This window comes from Falco rusticolus, chromosome 7 (assembly GCF_015220075.1).
Source record: "Falco rusticolus isolate bFalRus1 chromosome 7, bFalRus1.pri, whole genome shotgun sequence".
Classification (NCBI taxonomy): Eukaryota; Metazoa; Chordata; class Aves; order Falconiformes; family Falconidae; genus Falco; species Falco rusticolus.
The window spans coordinates 48,972,457-48,993,141 of record NC_051193.1 but is presented as its reverse complement, the minus strand read 5'-3'; the positions used below and the strand labels follow the sequence as shown (position 1 = coordinate 48,993,141).

At 39.3% G+C, this 20,685-nt stretch overlaps 1 protein-coding gene across 1 annotated transcript in view; it reads right to left on the bottom strand.

Annotated features, from left to right (window-relative positions):
- Positions 1 to 20,685, bottom strand: part of SLC1A2 (solute carrier family 1 member 2) — a 98,509-nt gene that overhangs the window by 9,834 nt on the left and 67,990 nt on the right. The window contains exons 6-10 of the mRNA XM_037395404.1: positions 19,518 to 19,644; positions 16,545 to 16,778; positions 12,853 to 13,047; positions 9,851 to 9,985; positions 2,686 to 2,917 (exon numbers count right to left, since the gene is read on the bottom strand). Of these exons, the coding sequence (XP_037251301.1) occupies positions 2,686 to 2,917; positions 9,851 to 9,985; positions 12,853 to 13,047; positions 16,545 to 16,778; positions 19,518 to 19,644 (923 nt within the window). The remainder of the gene's footprint in view (positions 1 to 2,685; positions 2,918 to 9,850; positions 9,986 to 12,852; positions 13,048 to 16,544; positions 16,779 to 19,517; positions 19,645 to 20,685) is intronic.

The following is a 20,685-nucleotide window of genomic DNA, read 5'->3' as shown; positions in this document are numbered from 1 at the left end:
GAAAAATTTTAAAAAGGTAAAATGTCAATTTAGCTTTACAAAAGTGATCTAGATATTTATAATTGGGAGAGAATCTTTCATTTCATCCTAAATGGATGGCTCACTCTTTCCTAACTTACCTTGTAAGGTAACATCCCCAGCTTCAAATGAAAACTTAAAGACAGAGCTGAAATTCCCCATGCTGGATAAACTGGATGCATGGAAGCGTTTTGGGACATGGAAACATGACAAAATGCACTGATTTTTGAAACAAAGTCAAGCTTTTTCTTAGATAATTGAAAGGGGGAAACATGCAAATACAGGAATGAACAGCTTATTCAGAAATGAAAATCACATAGAATCATGTGAAATATGATAATAAAAAAAATACAAAAATATCGTGCAGTAACCACCACTCTACCCCCGTATAAAGGTAAACTACTCATTAATTATATACATTGACCATGCAAAATTATAAACTAATAATGTTATATATTGAATTTATTACAGAAAGTAAACAGAAAGGACATGCTAGTAGATTACCTTTTCCAAATTCTGACCAGAGTTGCAGTGAGCTTTTCAACCCACCAGTGCATTTGACAGGATGAAGATATGTCTCTTCAGATTTAACAGCTGGCTGTTTTGAAGCCCCAGATCCTATACTATGTTTCTTTTGCTACTCTAACACTTGGGAGCTATAGACCACTTGAACATGATCCAAATGCTTTGCAAACGTCAGCATACATTCATAGTTTATAAAGTAGACTGTAAGATCACATCCTTTTGGCAGCTTGCAGACAGACACATGGACAAGACAAGTGACCTGCTCAAAGTCAGCCTTATGCTGAATCCAGTAAACCCTGGCTCATCGCATGAGTTTAAATGTGCAAAATGAGATTGCAAGCAGAACAAACCTAAAACAATGAAAAAGGACAAACACTTCCAGCTCATGAATCACTGTCACCAAATTTTAATGAAAGGGTGGGCTTAGGTTGCCACACTACACTGTTAATCCATGTTTAAGAGCTGAGCTACTGCCTCGACTGAGGGAAATTATAAAAGAAAATGAAGGAGAAAAGAAAGTGCAAGCATTGCATCAACGGGCTACTACTTTCTAGACTGACTTGGATGTCTGTGCAAATCTAAGAGATATTATGAGATAAAATTATCAGTATTCAGTTCCATGAACTGAATATTCAGACTGATATATGGTAGCTGAATTTGTCTTATAACCCACTGAAATTAGCGGAGTCTATTTCACTGAAAAAGTTTTCTGAAAGTTCCAGAAGAATTTAACCCAAAAGTGCGTGTGTGCACATACTTATTTTTAATGACAAAAAAAAAAAAAATTATCAAATGAGACCCTTCTTTTCAGGGAGTTTCTTTTTTCCTTGAAATTTTTATCTATTCTGCATTCTTTTCTATTTTGAGAAGTACAGTTTAGTTTAAACATGTATTCTCTTTCCATTTCAGATTTTCTTTTCTTTTTTCTCATGAAAATATAGTGAGTCAGAAAAGGAAAGGGCCAGAAGGAAGTGTTTGTTTTCACTTAAAATAATCATGTTATTAAAAACTTGGAGGAAAATTGAGGATAAGATAAAAGTTTTTTCTTTCCTGAATTCAGTATTAATTTTTCCCCTGGAAATGCAGGCTTGGCCTGACATTATCTAGAAGCATTAGAAAACAATATATGCTAAAGAACATTTCCATCCAGGCTGGAGACAGGTGAAAGTGACAGAATAGGATTTATATTTCCAGCATACATAGTGATCTGCTAATGGACTTAGCGTAGGCATTCACAGCTGAGATACTGGCTTAGTTGTGGCAACTGGAAGATGCAAGAGAATCTGTTTGGATGAATGGCTAAGGTAGGCTCACTGGCAAATTCACTGTGTCAAAGACAGTGTGCAGGATCAGATCAAAATATTAATAAATAAATATTAAAATATTACAAAATTAAAAGTTCCAGCTTGTTTACTCTCTTTTCAAAAACTGTTGTCTTGATTTTAAAGTGTCCTGTCCTAGTGGTGGGTGCTTAGTTAAGTTTTAACCACTAACCTCCCCAACTGTTTTCTCATTCAACTAGTAGGGTTTGTCAAGCTCACTTTGCTCTGATCAAGACATTATTATTACTATTAATAATCCATGTTAGTTACAGCAAGGATTAGAGAGAGAATACAACGTTTGTGTCTTAATGACTTGGGAACAATCACAGAAGCAAAGCATAAGCATGCTGTATGAGTGCAGCAGCATTCTGATGCTAAAGTGCATTCAACATGTCCATCTCTGAACAGCATATCATGAAGGCAGTCAGCAAATGACAACACCTGTATCTGAATTGCAGCTATTCTTCATTTGGGTTGGCAATTTAAGTTCTCTGTTGCCATAGAAAATTAAGTAAATGTCCATAGAAGGTGATGCCATATTCTCTGCGTCTTGGCATATTCCATAATACGCTGCATCTTGCCTTTTGATATGTAAACAATGCACATGATTTTTTCCCCTCAAACGACAACTTTTAGGAAGAGTGCAAAAAAACATCTTTTGAACTGCTCAAACTCATTCAAAATGTCTGGGGTTCATGGACCTTGTTGTCACATTGTTATTTGCAGAACGATTTGAAAAATACATGCAGGTTAAAAATAAGATAAAATAAAGCATGCAGTGCTATATACATGTCTCAATATCCATAAATGTGAAAGGTACCTTGCACTCATCTACTATGACTGAGTTGTGAGCTGCAAAAACGCATTGGTTTGAGTTGTTTTCCCTATGATTTTTCATGTCGTCATAGATTGACTGAGTCTTGGTCATTTCAATGTCTTCGTGCCCTTTATGATGGGAATCAATGGTGTCAAGTTCTGCCTTGGAAAGGTGGTAGACAATGCCAGCACCGAAAGAATCCCCCACTACATTGACAGACGTCCTCATCCGGTCCCTATAAAAGAAGCAAAAGGCAGAGGCTGAATGGCATGAGAGGAAGAAAAAGTAGGGCACGGCAGCCCTGTTAATGTTACAGTTACTGCATTTATTTCAGAAAGTTTAAGGCGCCTTTAGAACAGAAAGATGGGAGCTTTCAAGTGAAATTGAAAAAGCTTACTTTCCCAAGGGACTTGTTCAGACAGGGAGGATGTGCAAACTCCCATGTCCCAGCTGCTCATACTCATGGATTTTGGCAAAGAACTTGTGCTAGAGACACAGCCAAGCTGCGGAGCTGTGCTTGACTAAGATCTCCCCAGTGCCTGCTTCTGGAGCTGGAGGTTTCAATTTCAGGGTGTCAGGCTCACATTGCCCTTTGTTTTATCTAAATTTTTCAGAGTACTGCATTTAAATGCAGCCAGAGAAAAGGATTTTGGGTCTGATGAAGTGTTCTCATTTCTGGGCCTGTCCCTTTATTCTTAGTGAGCAAACTACGGGGAAAAAACGTCTGAAATATCTCCACACGGCTCAGGCCACTGAAGTTCTTCTCCTGGCACCATCTTCACAGACGGTCATCTGTCAGCATGGCAGCATGCCTGCTCACACTGCTGTATGCCAAAGCTCAGCATATGCGCCAACCAAATATAGGTCATGGCCTACAAAATGATGAGCCTGTGACAGCATTTCAGTAACAAGTGCCCCTCGTTGTAGGAGGGTGCCAACAGAGGCTCACATGCTTCATTACAAGGAAATGTGTTTGTTGGCACTTACTGGACAGGATGCCGCTGGACAGACACGCCATCTTTCTCCTGTCTTGTCTTTAGAGCGTGGCTTTATCTGTCAGCAGTGAACTCATGGTTGTGGGTTTTCCCTGATTTCAGAATTCTGCCCCAAACCTGCCCAAAACTCTGCAAAAATGGAAGATGGTCTTACAGAGCGCTGCAGGACTATGGGCTTCTGTTATCTCGCCTGTGGCAGGTAGGCTGTATTACAGATGTCAAAATCATTTACAGTCTAATTTGCCTCTTTATATCTGAACTAAACATAAGACTCCTAAATATCTTCTGACTGAGGACTGCAATTTAAAGCTACTGCAGCAACTAAGTTTAGCTTTGTCAAATAGGTCAGGGAAGCAATTACACCGATTAATTCTCAGAGGTATATCCACAAAGACTCATTTACATAAATTAGGCAGGTTGAATACTGCGGACATTTGCCAAGTGACAGAAAAGCCAGCATGAAAGACTTCATTTCCCGTGACAGCCATTAATTTGAAAACACCCTTTCTAGTATTCCTAGTACTATCTTCATGTGACATCTCCTTTTCCTGAGAAAAAAACCACCCTAAATATATAAACCCAAACTGGTAAACATTCATTACACATTCCTATTCATGGCCATACAAACTTGTGAGCCCTTTTCAGCATCTGTCCTCTAAATATCTGCAAATCTTCATTTCCCAGCTGTAGAACTGTATTCCCTTTCAAGTTTCTCCCTCTCTGCATTATCGTACTTACATGGAGTTTGTGGTGTAGTATTTTAACTGAAAAAGTTAATTTTTATTTTTCTGTCATCAAAAGAATACCCAGAGGGGAAAAAAAACCTCCAATAATCCCCCTGAAAACCAAGCAAACCAACAACCCATAGGAGGAAAACATCCTTCCAGTTTTTCTTCGCACAAATGAAATGCTTTATATAGTTTCTCATCCTGTGCCTGTGAAGAGTGTTTTAAACCTGGTCAGAGTGGCAGAAAAGGAAGATACGACTTTCTGAGCATAATTTTTAATTAAGATCATTAAATTTACTGAACCTGGGAACATAGCCCTGCAAAAAGAACACCTGCTTAATTATTTTTTTTTGTATGAGTGGTATTAAATTTTGAAAGGATTCGCTGATGCCAAGCAACGGATAGTATAGGATGCCAAAAAAACAAGGTGGAGAGAATACGTAAATATAATTGAGGTACAATTCAAACTCTGAAAGGGTCATTTGAGGAGATGCTCCAGCCCATAGGCATGCACTACTCACCAAGAGATTCAGCAATGCAAACCGCACAGTGCTGCAGAACACGCTATACCGAGTGAACCAAAGTAAACAAGTAAATTTCCTTACAACCAAAAGGACAAAGTTTTGGCTCTCAGGAGTCAACAGCGAAGTGCCACTGACCTGTTTCGGGCCAAAAAACATCCTAAGAAGAATAAAGAAGACTGTACTTACTCCTTTGTTCAAAACAACCAACGGATTAATTCCAGCTATGCTGCAACAATGTTAACAAAATCAATGTGGGAAAGTTGCAGTCTAGTAAATGACTTGCCCCAACACAGCTATTTCTGCATTGTCCGTAACAACTTCTGAGAGGAATAATGGGACTGAAAGTCAAACTTCTCTCTCAAAAGCCAACTCAATGTCTGGTAAGAATGGGCCTTGGAATAACTGGGAAGCAATTCTTTAAATCCTGATAAGGGTTAATGCCTGGTTTCCTCAAACTGGCATAAATCAGAAGAACTGGAAGCTTAACAATGTAGATGAAAGGAAGAGAAACTAGAACTGAATCAAGCCATGACATCAATCATGTTATTAATGTCATAGTACCTATATATCATGCTAGTATGCAAAAAAGTTACTCCAGTTCCCTGAAAGCTTGAAAACCCAGTATATCAACCTTACTAGACCTTTGAAAGGAGATTAAAATCTTAGCACAGCTGCTAAACCAAAGACCAGGTGACATGCTTAACTTGCTTTACCTCTTTGCCATGACAGGAAAGAGCTCCTGGTTTATATAACTTAATTTGATTTCTGTAAGGCCCTGTTCATAACATTCAGACATCAATTTAGTCAGACTATTCTGAATTTAGATCTAAGCCAAGGAACAGAGTCAGAACTCAAACAATCTTTTCTGAGTTACTGAATGAAGGTTTAAATACCAGATCAGCTGTCCAAGCCCATTTTCTCTAATTCCTCTCTTCACAGCAAAATACCACTGTATTTGAGGTTGTGCTATGATATTCGCTAAGCTTGTTAGTCTCACATCTGGAAAGTGGCCAGCTTCTGGCTAGAGTAAAAGAGGCTGGTTTTAGTCCAGCTGTTGGCATATAACTACTGTCCTATTAAATGTCACTGCTGTGTTGTATTTAGTTTTAAACTGAGAAACGAAGAGAGTTGTGAAATCTTGGGAAACTTGCCTGATGAAAGAGCTCATGCTGTGTATGTATGTATGCATGGGAGGGGGAAAGGTTGAGCAACCTAATCTCTAGATATTGGAGAGGCGTGAGAAGAAATTGATACAGAAAATTTTTGGCTCCGATTTGAAGGAGAGAGTGCCAATTTTAATAACAACCAAAAGTCAGCTTTGTGTTACACCACGACCAAATTGTGCAAAACTGACTTTGGTAAGACCACAGTTTCAGAAGACGATAGTGTTGCAAAAATCAATCGATGTTCTGACATTTTCTTTCATCAGAAATATTGTGACACTCAAAGTATGAAATGAGTAGAGTAGAGAAGGTACTCAATGACTTTTCCACCTCACTCCTCACCCCCAACACTCCAGCCACACCGCCCAAGTTGCAGAAGGCAAATGACAGGCCTGGGAGAATGAAGAACTGCCTGCTGTAGGAGAAGATCAGGTTCAAGACCATCTAAGGAACCTGAAGGTGCACAAGTCCGTGGGACCTGATGACGTGCATCCACAGGTCCTAGGGGATCTGGCTAAACCACTGTACATCATATTTGAGAAGTCATGGTAGTCCGGTGAAGTTCCCATGCACTGGAACAGCAGAAGCGTAACTCCCATTTTTAACAAGGCTTAAAAATAAGGAAGACTCAGGAAACTACAGGCCAGTCAGTTTCACCTCAGTGCCCAGCCAGACCATGGAAAAGATCCTCCTGGAAACTATGCTAAAGCACACGGAAAATAAGGTGACTGGTGACAGCCTTTAGCACCTAAAGGGGCTGACAAGAAATCTGGAGAGGGACTTTTTACAAGGGCATGTCATGATAGGACAAGAAGTAACGGTTTTGAACTGAAAGAGGGTAGATTTGGATTACATATTAGGAATAAATTCTTTACCGTGAGGGCGGTGAGGCACTGGCACAGGCTGCCCAGAGCATCTGTGGATGCCCCATCCCTGGCAGTGTTCCAGGCCAGGCTGGACGGGGCTTTGAGCAACCTGGTCTGGTGGAAGGTGTCCCTGCCCGTGGCAGGGGGATTGAAACTAGACGATTTTTAAGCTCCCTTCTAGCCCAACCCAGCCTATGATCCTATGATTTTCTTAAAGGTTTTCATTATCTGAAATTAAAATGTTGTAAGAGAGCCATTCTAAATATTTCTACATGGCTGGTTGCATTTACACACTGGTTCCAGAAAACTGGCTGGAATTGGGTCTTAAATATTTTACTAACTTTCTCTTCTACATTCTACTAGAAGTACTGATGTAATGTTAGTTGATGATAATGAAATGGAAGACAACATTTATAAGTAAAGAAAACATATTTTTATGACCTTTCATTTCCAATATTGTTTAGGTCTGGTTTGTGTGCCCAAATATTTGTGCAAAAGCTGGCTTGTGTGCCTTCTCTCAACATCAGCAATGTCAGCAGTGACATTTCCCATAGCTCATTAGATTGTCATGGCTACCACAACACAACCACTGGAAGATTGAAAATAAACCTATTAGCTGTTAAACATATGTTAATTAGCACAACAATCTTGTAACTTCACAGCACTAGGGGCATGACACAGAGCTTTCCGCCTCCTTTTTTATCGCTTTTCCCTTTTCCCGCTACCTTTCAAATCTGAATCATGCTGCAGTTGCACTGCTTATTGTTAGGCCAGAAGGATCCAAACCCAACTGTTTGTGCTGAAAGGTTCTTTTGCCTGGCATTTGTTTTGGAAAAATACCTTGAAACATTTATTTTAGAAGTACTGTCCTTCCTATAGTTACATTCATCACCGCTACATCTCCACATTACAGATGTTTTTATTTCCTAAGCAGGGTTGGATCAGCCAGTAGTAACAATGCTGCTGAAGCCAAGCCTGACATGCAGCACTTGACTAGTGGATCAGAACTGCTGGTCAGCTTACAGCTCTGAGGTTTGCTAGTGTGGGCAGAGCTTCTCAGTCCACAGGAATATTTTTAAATGACATTTCCCTAAAAAAACAAACAAACCACAGGCTCCTTTTGCACACCCTCCTACCAGCTGCAGAAACCTACCTATTTGCCTTACTTTGAGAGCCAGCAAAAACATGTACTTAAAATGAGTATGCACCTCCCTTTTGCTCTCCTCCTCCCATCTGCAGATTCCTATGCCACTTTCCTGTTTTCAACCATGACTTCATAAATATAATAAACCCACAGAATATCACATTCTTCCCTATGCCAGCTGTACTCTGACTGCTGAACCCTGCCTCATTTCACCATTCTGAGTCATAATATCATGATAGTCAGTTATATATAAAATATGTAAGTCATCTTTTCCCTTCGCCTTCCCAAGCTGTAAATTCCTCTTTTATTTTTCACTGAAGCAGAAATCAGAGCTGTGTCCTATTCTTCACAACTCTTGGTGACGAGATAGGTAACAACAGATAGAGTGTAGCAGTAGATCCAAGATACATGTTGGAGAACTGACCAGGTTCTTGTATTCTTCTCAATATGCCAAAAGATAATGACAGAAAATTAATTTTCTATTTTATCTTCACATTCTCAACTCTGCTATTCCTTCTTGCATCATTTTAGTAGTGTACCTGGGACTGAAAGCTACCACAACTGGGCAGTTGAGGCTGCTAGTGTAGGAGGAAATGCACAAATAGTACAAAGTGGTACTGACTTCTCCCCTTCTGGGCATCACAGCTGGCACAACAGAAACATACGTCTTTACTACGTAAAAGAACATTAGAGGAGAGATGGCTGTTGACCAGAATATACTGTCCTGAGGCAGACTGTATAATATATTGTTTATATAAATATATGTACATACATATAAACAATATAATATAAAAATATAAATAATATATAAATATAAATAATAAAAATAAACATAAACAATATATAGACAATGAAAAAGCCTACAGAGGCCAGTACAACTTAGAGCATACTGAGTCCCTGTCAGCTCTGCGCAGGTGACAGTTATCCTCATTGTCGAATGACAACATGAGAAAGGATGTGGCCTGGCATACGCTCTGTCTATATTTACAGCTTCTGTATTCAAATGTTGAAGAACAAAAGCCTTGGAAAACTATCTGTGGGTTAGCTGTTTCTTGTTGGAGGACCTGCAATGGCACTGAAGGAATTTGATCCTTGGAAATGCAAGTCAGCTCTTCCAGTCTGAGGGATCTGTCAGTAAAATCAAACTAGGGAAGGACCTTCTCCCTCTCTCTGCTTTCTTATTTGTCTTTGGTTTACATCCTGTCCTAGAACAGTTTCTTTCTTAAAACTCTTTTACCTTCTTACGTACAAAATGAAGCAGAGTTTCCCCACTACAAGCATAAAACATTTGATGCTATGAGTGCCCAAATCACCGTATAACTTGCTGACAACATCCTGATGGAACCTGCATTTTTCAGCATTTGTCCTTAATTTTAGACCATAACCATAAGAAACAGAAAGAGGAATGCAAAGATCAGAAAATGGCTGTTGAGCTATGTCTGAGATTGGAGAGGCATCATCAGGAAGAAGAAAATATATGTGCATGAGCCCAAGGGTCTTACAAGAAGATCCTGATTTCATAGAAACTGACTTCAGTAGCTCTGTAACAGTTTGTTCCAGCTGAGAAGCTGCTTTCAGTGTCTCCTACTTCATCAAATAACCTATTCCCTCCTTTGCTATATATACAGTGAGAGTATATAACACAGGAGAGTGTTATAGTTCTTTAAGATAAATGGCTGAAAAGCACTACAGAGAAGCATTACTTCACCACTTTTTCTGCACTGAGCAGTGGAGTCAGCACAACTTACAAAAGCCAGTCAACAGCGACAAGCAAACTGATGTCTTGGGTAGGGAGACCCACTGCAGTAAGGATCAGAAGCATAGTGACAAGTCCCGCGCTGGGAATACTGGCAGCTCCAACACTTGCAAGGGTGGCGGTCAAACTGCAAAAACAAAAATCAAATGCAGTAATAGGAAGAGAAATATATGCCTTCAATGCATACTCATGATTATTAGGAAGGTCTTATTTTTAATGAACTCTTCCCAGAAAACTAATGACTATATGATAACTCACGGTAATCTCAGGCCATAGTTTTCACGCTTGTGTTTCTCCAAAAATACATATTAGGTGAGATCAAATCTATGGGGTTTGTTCTGAGAGTTGTAAGAGAGTTTCATGAGAGTTTTAAGTTCTTAAGTTGTAAGTATCATATTCAAATCTTTGACCTGGTGGTGTTTTCTGAGCTCTACCACCACATCCAGGGTGCTGAATTCTGGACTTTGATCATCCAGATTTGCTGAAGTTTGGTGGCTACAGGTTGAATTTTCAGGGTGGTTCATTTCTGTTTATTTATGGTAATTGAAGACTCAATTGTGAAGTAATGGCTGAGAGAAAGCTGCTATTACAAAGTACAAAAGAGTAAAAGTCTTTGCACCCAAAACTCCCACAGTAAAAGCCACTGGAGTACCAAACCTAGATACAAATAACCCTAGATGAAAAAGCAAAATTCATCTGATTGCTTCATGAATCCAAACCTGTCTTGGTTTTTGCCTCTCTTATTTTTTGATTAAGACCAGTAGAGTGAATGTATGTGCTCCAAATGTTTGTAAAAATACAACACAGACTGTAACAAATATCAACAAAATTGGGCAGTCCTACTAAGGATGGAAAACAAATTTGTCAGAGACGAAGCAAGGGGAGAAAACAGGGAAGAGAAGGAGAGGGAGAGGTAGGGATAGGAAAAAGGAGAAAGGAAGAAAGAAGAAGGAAAAAGGAAAACTGAGAAAGGAAAAAAAGGAAAAAGGAAAAAAGGAAAAAGTAGAAAGTTATTTCTGTCTTGTCAAACACAGAGATCAGTAACACTGTTGTACTTCTGTGGGTGTATCCAACAAATCTGAAAGTGATTCCAACACAGAAGTAGGGGAAACAGGTCTCTGTGGGGGAAACTCCTCAACCATTACTTCTGAGCTAATCTATGAAGATGTTAGCTTGATTTAGAGCTGGCAGATGGCTCGATCTGACCCAGACAATCCAGGTTGCAGTGTGTTTGTCAGGTGTCTGGGTTAGAGTGCAACCTGGCCTACTGAACACCCAGACAGGTCCAGCAGGTATGCAGGCAGGACGCTCTGCTCTGCCATCAGGCTCTGCGCACAGTGCCAGCTCCTCAAACACTTCCAGCCTGAGCTAGTAAGGGACTGCTTCCAAGCTCCGTGAGGAAATGCTCCTGCCAGCCTCCCCACAGCAGGAATGAATCTAGCACTGTTCAGGTCTAAACAGTCTGGCTCAGCCACCATTTCCAATATCACCCTCTCCCAAAGAAAACAGGAAATCAGAGGATCTACATGACCGATATGAAGTAACTAGGGCTGGTCAAGGCTAATTAAGTCTTTGTTAGTTTATGTCTGGGTCACTTGAATATCCTCAGTATCACAAAGTGGATTTGGCAGACAAAACCTAATAACCTGTCATTCATTTGTATTGCCACCTCAAGCAACAGTTCTTGTCATACTGATGTAGCAAAAATGCTATACTGCATGAAGAGAAGAACCAATGGTTTTCTTACAGGTAGCTCAAAGTTGCCGCCTGCTTAGTAAATGTAAGTCACAAAGCTGGCTACATCAGCTTTGAAACGGTGAAATCAGGAAGAGCTAAGGTGTCAGTCCCTCAGAGGAGAAGAGGAGGAACCTGGGTTCAAGCCTACCAAATCCGTTGACGACAGCTGACTCCTGACTTGAATTTCCCTGGTCTCAATTTAGTTTAATATGTGGCACATCTGAAATGACCGTTTTCAGTCTTAGCAGAAAATACACATCATGCAGGTCTAGCACCTACCTGCATTAGAAGCAGCCTTGAACCTTTTACAAATGTTGGCTTTACTATTTCAGGGGTTGGGGCAGGAAGTAAAGAAATGGAAAATGTGGAACTAGTATAGCTGGGCAAGAAACAGCATTAGCCAGCCCTCTGCAGGAGTTTCTTTACTGTTAAAAGAAAGGTGAGTGGCTAAAAACTACACAAAGGTGGCAAACTTGGCAGCCTTCACTTGTGGTTTTCATTTTAACTTTTCAAAATGTTAGGCCTGGTGTCTTCATCAAGTTTTCCACTGCAAATTAACTTCAGCGGCAGCAGTCATAACACTGCCATTGTTTTTTATTAGTAGCCCTACCTAATAAGTCTTAAAACTCCATTACAGTAAACAGTCTTCAATCACTCTTACCCAATTTTAATGGGTACTTTCCTTTGTCCTTCCAGACACTCAGTCCTAGATATGACAATTTGATATGAAAACACTAGAGATATTTGCTGGCTTAGAAAGAAAATGTCTGGGAGTATCCAGACCATGCTGCACACAATCTCACCCCCAGGCTAGGTTATTTTCAATCCATTTTGCTTGCTGTTCACCAAAATCACAGAAAAAATGCAGGCAAACATAAATACATGGATACATTTCACAGGTACACCTTTTTCTTCCAATGTATATAAACAGATACATTCTAGAAAGTTAATGCCTCATGTATTGCTTGTAGCAACCCTCCACACTAAAAAAAGGTATTGCATTGACAGAGAATACTGTATTTCACCTTGTATTGTCAACAGCAAAACTGTAAAAGAACACCAGCGTGCACTAAACTGCAAATGATAGAAAACACATGTCACCAGAGAATCAGCACCTACGTCTATGACATTCCTTTGCACATCATTATTAGAAATCCATGGATTTCACGGTGAATCACAGTTACTGAGAAGATATCCAACCCAAAACTCCCATTTTACAGTCTGCAGGACCAAAGCCTACAAGTACTTTGAACTGACCTCACAGTAACTATCTGTCCTCCATCCAGCTCAATTCCATTCATCTGTGCTATGAAGATGGCAGCCACAGCTTCATAAAGGGCAGTTCCATCCATGTTAATCGTTGCTCCAACGGGAAGAACAAACCTTGTTACACGCTTATCAATGCCTAGATTTTCTTCAAGACACCGGAATGTGACAGGTAATGTTCCAGCACTGAAGGAGAGAAAGCAGAAAAGTAGAGAAGACATAATTACAATATAATATATACACATAAGGGAGCAAAGTCAGAAATTCTGCTATCATTGTTTACATCTTCTACTTCCATCTTCTGCTGTGATTCAAGCCTCTTTTTTACTAAATTTTTAATTAAGCTGGAGGTGGGACTGAGGCCAAGACATGAACATGACCTGAAGTAGTGATGAGAGCTTGAGAGAGCGTAGATGAATTTTTGACACTCATTTATTAATTACTTCTTGCATTTTGTTCAAAAAGGCAAGTTCCAGATTTTTTCTGATGGACAGAACTATGAGTGTAGGGACAAATCCTGAATTTCTTCGATTGCAAATTTGCTCTGAACAGAGAAATCAGTGTCACATTAAGGAAAGAGAAAGCCAGGCAAGAAGACACAACCCATGGAGTTCCTGGCACTGGAGGACAGGAAAGGACATGCAACACAGCTGGATGGCTGGAACTGAGGAACAGCTCCTTGCACAGATCCACAGCGCTTCGCCTTTGTGAGGGTAGTTCAGACTACTACATTCACTTGCTCAAAACAAAACACCTTCAACACTGCTGAAAACAGAACATACTCTTTTTCCTTGTAGATACAAATACCTTCTACTTCTTCCCTTCCCTACCAGGTCTGCCTGCCTCAGGCTTGCAACAAGCATGAAACCCAACACAGGACACAGGTTCCTTCCTTTTCTGTTACCTCTGAGCTCAAATCCACCACTCGGTGGAGAACATCCATTGTGGTTTATTTGCTTTTCTTCACCTGAGTTGGCAAAATTTCTCAAAGGTTTCCACTATTGTATCCCACTTATTCTGGTGTCATTACCCCTACAAAAATACTAATTTGCTCATAGAAGAGTAAAGGACTAGACTCACCAAATTTTCTGTTACTTGCTGCACCATACTGTTGCTAGTGCCTTGCAGCTTGAGGGTCATCCCAACTCATTCATTCATCCACTACCATAGAGATGCTTTTGGGTACAAAAAATGTAATCTTTCCATTTTACAGATAACTAAACCATGGAATAGGGAGATTAAGGAACAATTGAGACACCTAACTATAAAAATGTAGCGTCATAATAAACATCCTAGGTTATCTGGAACAAGCACATGACGCTGACCTATCTCAGGTGGGATCTATGGAAAACTCAAAGCCTTCTGGATTGACAGGTGCCTGAGTCACTTCCTAATGGCTCCTATTGTTGCACATCTATGGAAACATGAGTAAGAAGGTAAAAGCTTCTAGATCCCCACCCTGTGCTCAAATGACTGGACCATTCTTTGTTCACAGAAATAATTATTTTAACAGATGTCAGTTAGCCAGATACATGATAACAATCATTTGTGTTCTACCACCCTCACAAATACATTTGTAATTATGATTTATTTTACTGTGATTTTAATCATAGGTAATAAAATGCTTAAGATTCTGTGGGTTTAGCCAAATCAGACAGAATTCACACTTTCTAAAAACAATGTAGTATATTCCCTTACTCTAGCAGCTATACTTATAGCTGATCGCAGAAAATACCTAGCGAGCAATTAACCAGTAACTACTGGTCAGTTTTCAAGCAAATTCCTGGACCACTTTGCCTCCTACAGCAAAGACATTCCTGTATCTTCTTCAAAGAAAAATAGAATAGAAAATGCAGTTCACTGACACATATTGAAACTCGGTCAGATAAGGTCCTTTTTCTTCAAAAATACAAGTCCAACCTTACCTTTACTGTTACAAATCAGATCATCAGCACAAGTTGTGTACCAGTCATGGCCTGCCACTGTTGCAATGAACACCAGCGGGCTCAGCAGGCAGGGACTATGCAAATATCTTCCCCCTTCAGTTCTGCCACCATGAGCAAGGACAGGTGGGCAGGCCATGGAGACAATATTTCTTTATTAGAAGAGCACAATATGTGGATGCCTTCCGTGATTCCTCAGCCTAGCCAAAAAGCTTTAATAAGTCCCTGAACAGGCAACTTTCAGAGGTACCAGGTTAGACCATGCAATGGTGATTGTTGTCATGTTGTCACTTGTCTGTGATGCTATAAACTGGTCCACTTCTGTTTAGATAGTAATTCAGATCTGGATAACAATCAGGTGGTAAAGCTAGTACCCAGGTAAATCTATATGCTGGAATCACTTAGAATCCCCTATGTTTTTCCATTTTGGTACTCCATCAGAAAAACATTACACCACACTAAAAAAGAAAACCCACAAATGTGTGTAGACACTGTACATTTTGTATTGAAAATCTAAATGGAAACTCAAACACTTCAATAAACAAAAGCCTTAGGGAAACTGTGGTTTAGTGAACCTCCTGGCCAGACTGTATCTCTTATAATCCCACACTGTTTATCACAGAGCCACAGAATTGCTGAGGTTGGAAGGCACCTCTGGAGGTCACCAATTCTAACCACTTTGCTCAAGGCAGGGGCAGCCAGGGCAGGTTGCTCCACACCGTGCCCAGACAGGCTTTGGTCATCTCCAGGGATAAAGACTCCACAACTCCTCTGGGCAACCTGTGCCAACATTCAACCACTGTCACAGTAAATCACAATAAAAAGATTTTTTTTGTGTTCAGAAGGATTTTCTTGCATTTCAGTTTGTGCCCACTGCCTCTCAATGTGTCACCAGGCACCACTGAAGAAAGCCTTGCTTCATCTTCTACACACTATCCCATAATATATATATGCACATCAGTAAGGTCCCCCCATAGCCTTTTGTTCAATACGGGAGAAATTGCTCAGCAGAGTGGTTTGGGTTGACCCAAAGAAGCAAATGAATTACAGATCTTCCAAAGCATTCCTGAAATCAAAATTTCTCAGTTTTCTGATGGTCAGTTTTGAACTAGGCTTTTTTGTTTTCACTTCTTTAATTCAAACGGAAGATTAATTTTCTTCAGAAATAAAACATTAATGAAAAACACTTTAAAATTTAACTGAAAAATATTTTCAGCCCAAGATCTACTGACTGTTCCAATGCAAAGCATCAATTTATTACTGAGAGCCAAGTTGCCTACACAATGAGTCTAAAATGCTCAGCTCTTCAATGAAGTTCCCTTACTGTGCCAAAAAGACGAAATAATAAAATGAGAAGTTTTTTCATTTCTTTCTTGAAACCTAGCACTGTTTTGCTTTTGTTTTTTTTCCCCAATGCAACAATATTGGTCTTAAATAAAATTATCACTGTTTTCTAATTGAGGAAACAAGTACAGGTGTAATACAATTTGCATTTGGCCAATGCCCGAAAAAACAAAAAAATGGGTCTCCCAACTCTGGAGTCAGTTGTACCTCTCTCAAAAATCCGGATGGTATGTGCTTATTTTTATTTATTTCAACATGGCTGGATTAAAAATAGTTTTTATTCAATGGCATAAAATGATTTTGCAATGACAGTCAGAACAGCAGATGTATTATCTCTATAAACAGCAGCTAATAATCTGCTAAAATATAAAGCAAGCTGTTATTTCCCAAGTATACCTGGAAGCTGTGCCTAGTGCGGTGATCCATGCCTGGAAAATCCCAGCAAGGAACGAAAATGGGCTTTTCCTTGTTATCACAAAGTAGAGCAGAGGCAGGAAGATCCCTCCGTGGATGAGAAGACCCACAATCACAGTGACCATGTACATGCCAAGTTGTCTAGCAACTACTTCTAAGTCCTTAATTGCAATGATTTTTCCACAGATGAGGCAAGCAATGCCTAAAGGGGAATACCTGGAGAGAGGGAACAAGCATAAACAGAACTAGTCTTTGCAGCATAGTTGTAATTGTGCTTAACAGAGTACAGACTCGAGAAAGTGTAGGGGGCTCTCAGGCTCAACTCTGAGATGCAGATGAGGAATTGATGGAAATTCCATGGTTATTTTTCACATTTTTTTAAAAAATAATGGCCATCTCCAGTGAATTCCCCATCTGCTTCATTTCATTCCATCCCATCAAATGAAATATGCATTTCCTGAATAGTCTTTGATCCTGGAATAACATTGTACAAGAACACTACAATGTTACGCAGGCTTGGATCATTATGAAGAGTGATGTAGTATTTGCTCTCAATACATAACTTCTGCAACCCACTCCTTATCTAGTTTCAGGGAGTTGCGTTGTTTCAGTTAAATTATTTGTTGAGATAAATTGCTTTTATCTTGAAAGCTGCAACTATTTCCATTATGTCCTTTCAATAATTTGGACAAATGCTTTTTAGCTTATGGATTCTTCGTTACTTATGTGCTTCTCCTTCATAGGGTAGGTTTTTTGTCACTTCAGTCATGTGATTCCCCAATAGCATAAATGAAACTTTCAAATAGGATGATAATGGGTAGCACAGTTTGGTAATAAAAAAAAAATTGAAATGGATATTATTTTTTAAATGTAATAATCAGCTATAGTGAAAGTGCATGGGTCAAAGACAATATTTATACCTGCACTGATAACGGTGAGTATATTACATAATTTTAAGTGACATAAGCTGGGAGAAAGCAATGTGTATAACATACGGAGAAACAGTAAACAAAATGCCTCTCTGAAAAGAAATGATAATGTATATTTTCAAAAGTGGTAGTGATTTGGATGCTTAATTAAAGACAATAAAAAGGAAACTGACTTTCAGAATAAAAGTGCTTCACGTTTTCTGTAAGAAGCATCTCATTTTCTCTCAAGCAATATGGCCAAAACCTGGAAAGCCCTCAATCACTTCAAATGCAAGGCCAGCTGTTATACCAGTTATCATAAAAAGCCATATTTCAATGAACTTGATGAAGCATCTTTCTCATAAAGAATTACATGGTGTCAGAGCCAGATGTCTGATCTGTTTTATGTTGGTGTAGCAATGCCATGCTCCTGAGAGTCTGGAGTTGCCACAGGTGTAACATCTCTCTGTACAGAGAAATCATAAACCAAACAAAACGTAACTTTACGTGAAGAAGTGCATTTATCTTTACAAACACACATAAAAAATGTTGCTTCTGGCTAGGACAATTCCTTAAAAATTCTAGACAGAGATGAACAAGTGAAATTTCCAACGTCAATCTCCTTTCTCACAAATTGTAAGAGAAATAAAAAGCACATCAGTAAAAAATAAATAGTTACAGTGATTTTCTTGAAACTTGAATGATTTCCTGCCAACACTGACTACTACAGAAAATTTATATAGGCAAGGTATATTATTTCTTGCATCCACCAACTGGTGCCAAGTGAAGTAAGAATAAATTCTAGCTCTTGGAGTGTTATGAGAGTATAGTCACTGTCTCTCTATAGTGGAGAGCACAAGGTTACAGTAACTAGTGAAAGCAGAAGGGCTTTGTGAATAAAAACAACTGTGCTTTTATGCAGCAAGATCATCTACAGAAAAGCAGAAGCATAACAGGAATGCAGTCATTGCTTCAAGTTCATTCTTTTGTTCTACACATTTCCACATAGCTGTTGCTGTCCGCATCACTCTTGCATAACAGTCTTCTTTTGAAACACTGGTGATGCTGAAGACTTGTACTTCAGGCACCCTGCTCCCTTTTCTAGAGCCTCAAAGAAGCATGCTGCAGCCTTGTAACTCAGGCAATCAATTCCAGGGACACCACGGAATCACAGGGAGCAATGAGCCATGATACATGTATTCTATTGGAGTGGTTATTTCTGCTTTCAAAGACCTAAGAGATACAGTAGTACATGTTTGAAACACATGATACGCTTTTCTGTGTGATATGGCCATGCTTGGCGCTGCCTACAAATAGCTCAGGGGAAGCCCTCAGAAGAAACATCTTTAAAAAAAAAAAAAAAAGAAAAAAAAAAAGAATCCTCTTCCAGAAATGTAAACAAGGGCTCAGTCTTAATTGGGTAAAGTCACTCCCTTGAAGGCAAGCCAGGCCCCATTGTTACGGATGGGTACACTTCAAAAACAGGAGACATACCTTCCAGCGACCCCACTGCCCTAAGACACAGATACTGCAGAAACTATGTATGGGTGAAAGCACTTACACATCACTGAGAACCACTGGAATTTTACTTGGTGGTAAAGTATTTTTAGTACAGAAGACAGTGAATAAAGTGTGTCTCCGGGCTTCTTTGTAATTATACCTCCCAGCTAACACCCTGGGATTATGCTAACCTCCCAGGAAGATTTGGATGTTCATATGTGGGGCATTCTTGCTTGCTAGGTGTCCTTCTAGGTAATGAACTTTCATAATGAATGTGGCATTTGAAGGTCTTTGCTGGTACCTGCGTGTCTTGGATTTCAGTAAACAAACAGAATACTTCCAAAAATATTTCAAACTGGGTCCTGAATAACCCTCACCGTATCGAAATAATGCTGCTGTGGTTCTAACATGCCTGTCAAGGCTTTAAAAAATGAACTATTTAATTACATTGTTTACTAACAAACTGTGGTCACTATATGCTATCTTAGGGGTTTATGAGGTTTAAATTTTTTTGTTGTTGTTCTAGAAGTTAGAACTTCAAACTTACCACATGATCATAGTTACTAACTTCATTACAATCTCATTCAGGATGTTGAAGAAATCCACCATCATCTTGGCCTGTTCTCCCATTTTCCCCATAGCAATGCCAAAAGCAATAAAGAATCCTATCAGACCTGTTGGGGAAAAAATGGCAAGACAAAAAAAAAAAAAAAAAGCAAGTAAAACCATGGGGGTTAAGAAGATTTTGCACCTAGTCAATGTCTTTACACTACCTGCTAATCCAGTTTTCAAAACTAGTGCATTACACATCTCTTGGGACTTTTTAACATGGATTCACTCTCAATTTTCATGAACGTATTCAGGACATATTTTATTCTTCAATATTTTACTAAATCCCAATTTCACAGCCCAACTATGTTTTCTTCTTTTTTCTTGAATTGATCTTATCATCAAAAAAATACATATACCATAATCTTAGTGCCACGCAACTGTTGGAAACCTCATAGCTCCTGGCAAATGGGAGAGGCAACACACCACCACATCATGATTCTTCTTTGTTGCTAAAACAGTCACTAGAGACCAAAATATTTTTTTCCCCAAACTTTACAAAAGTCCCTTAACAGATTCAACCTATACAGTAATCACTCCTGGAGTACATGAAAAGGGAAAAGCAGACCTAGAACATACCTTTCACAGGCCAGCAGTATTCCAGTTAAATGAAGAAGGTGGGTATTGCACTTCAAACTAAACTACAGAACTCCCATTAAGCAGGTTAATCTCACTGAAACTGGCTATCAGTAGATACACAATCATTGAATTCAGTATGAGTAACATTTGCCTCCTAAATGTAAATGCTAAGGTGCGAAAGTCTGGAGTATTGGAGTATTAGTGTGAACTGAGTACACGTCATATATGACTTTGGAGCTGTGTCTCCAGTGCTAACCATTACCATCCAGCAATTTTCAGGGTCCAGAGTGGGATTATTAACGAATACTGATAGATGGTTTGAATTTTCAGCCACCCTTTGAAACTAAACTTTCAGTCAGACTCAGCATGAGTTCAGTTTTTAACAAATGTGTGAACTCAGCTGGGAAATTCCCAAGGAAAAACCCATCAGGACACAAAAGCATTCAAAAGAAGGGAATTTTAGTTACCAGTACCCTGGGAAAAAACAGGCTGTCCCATATCCTCACACTGGGTTTAGCAATCAGATT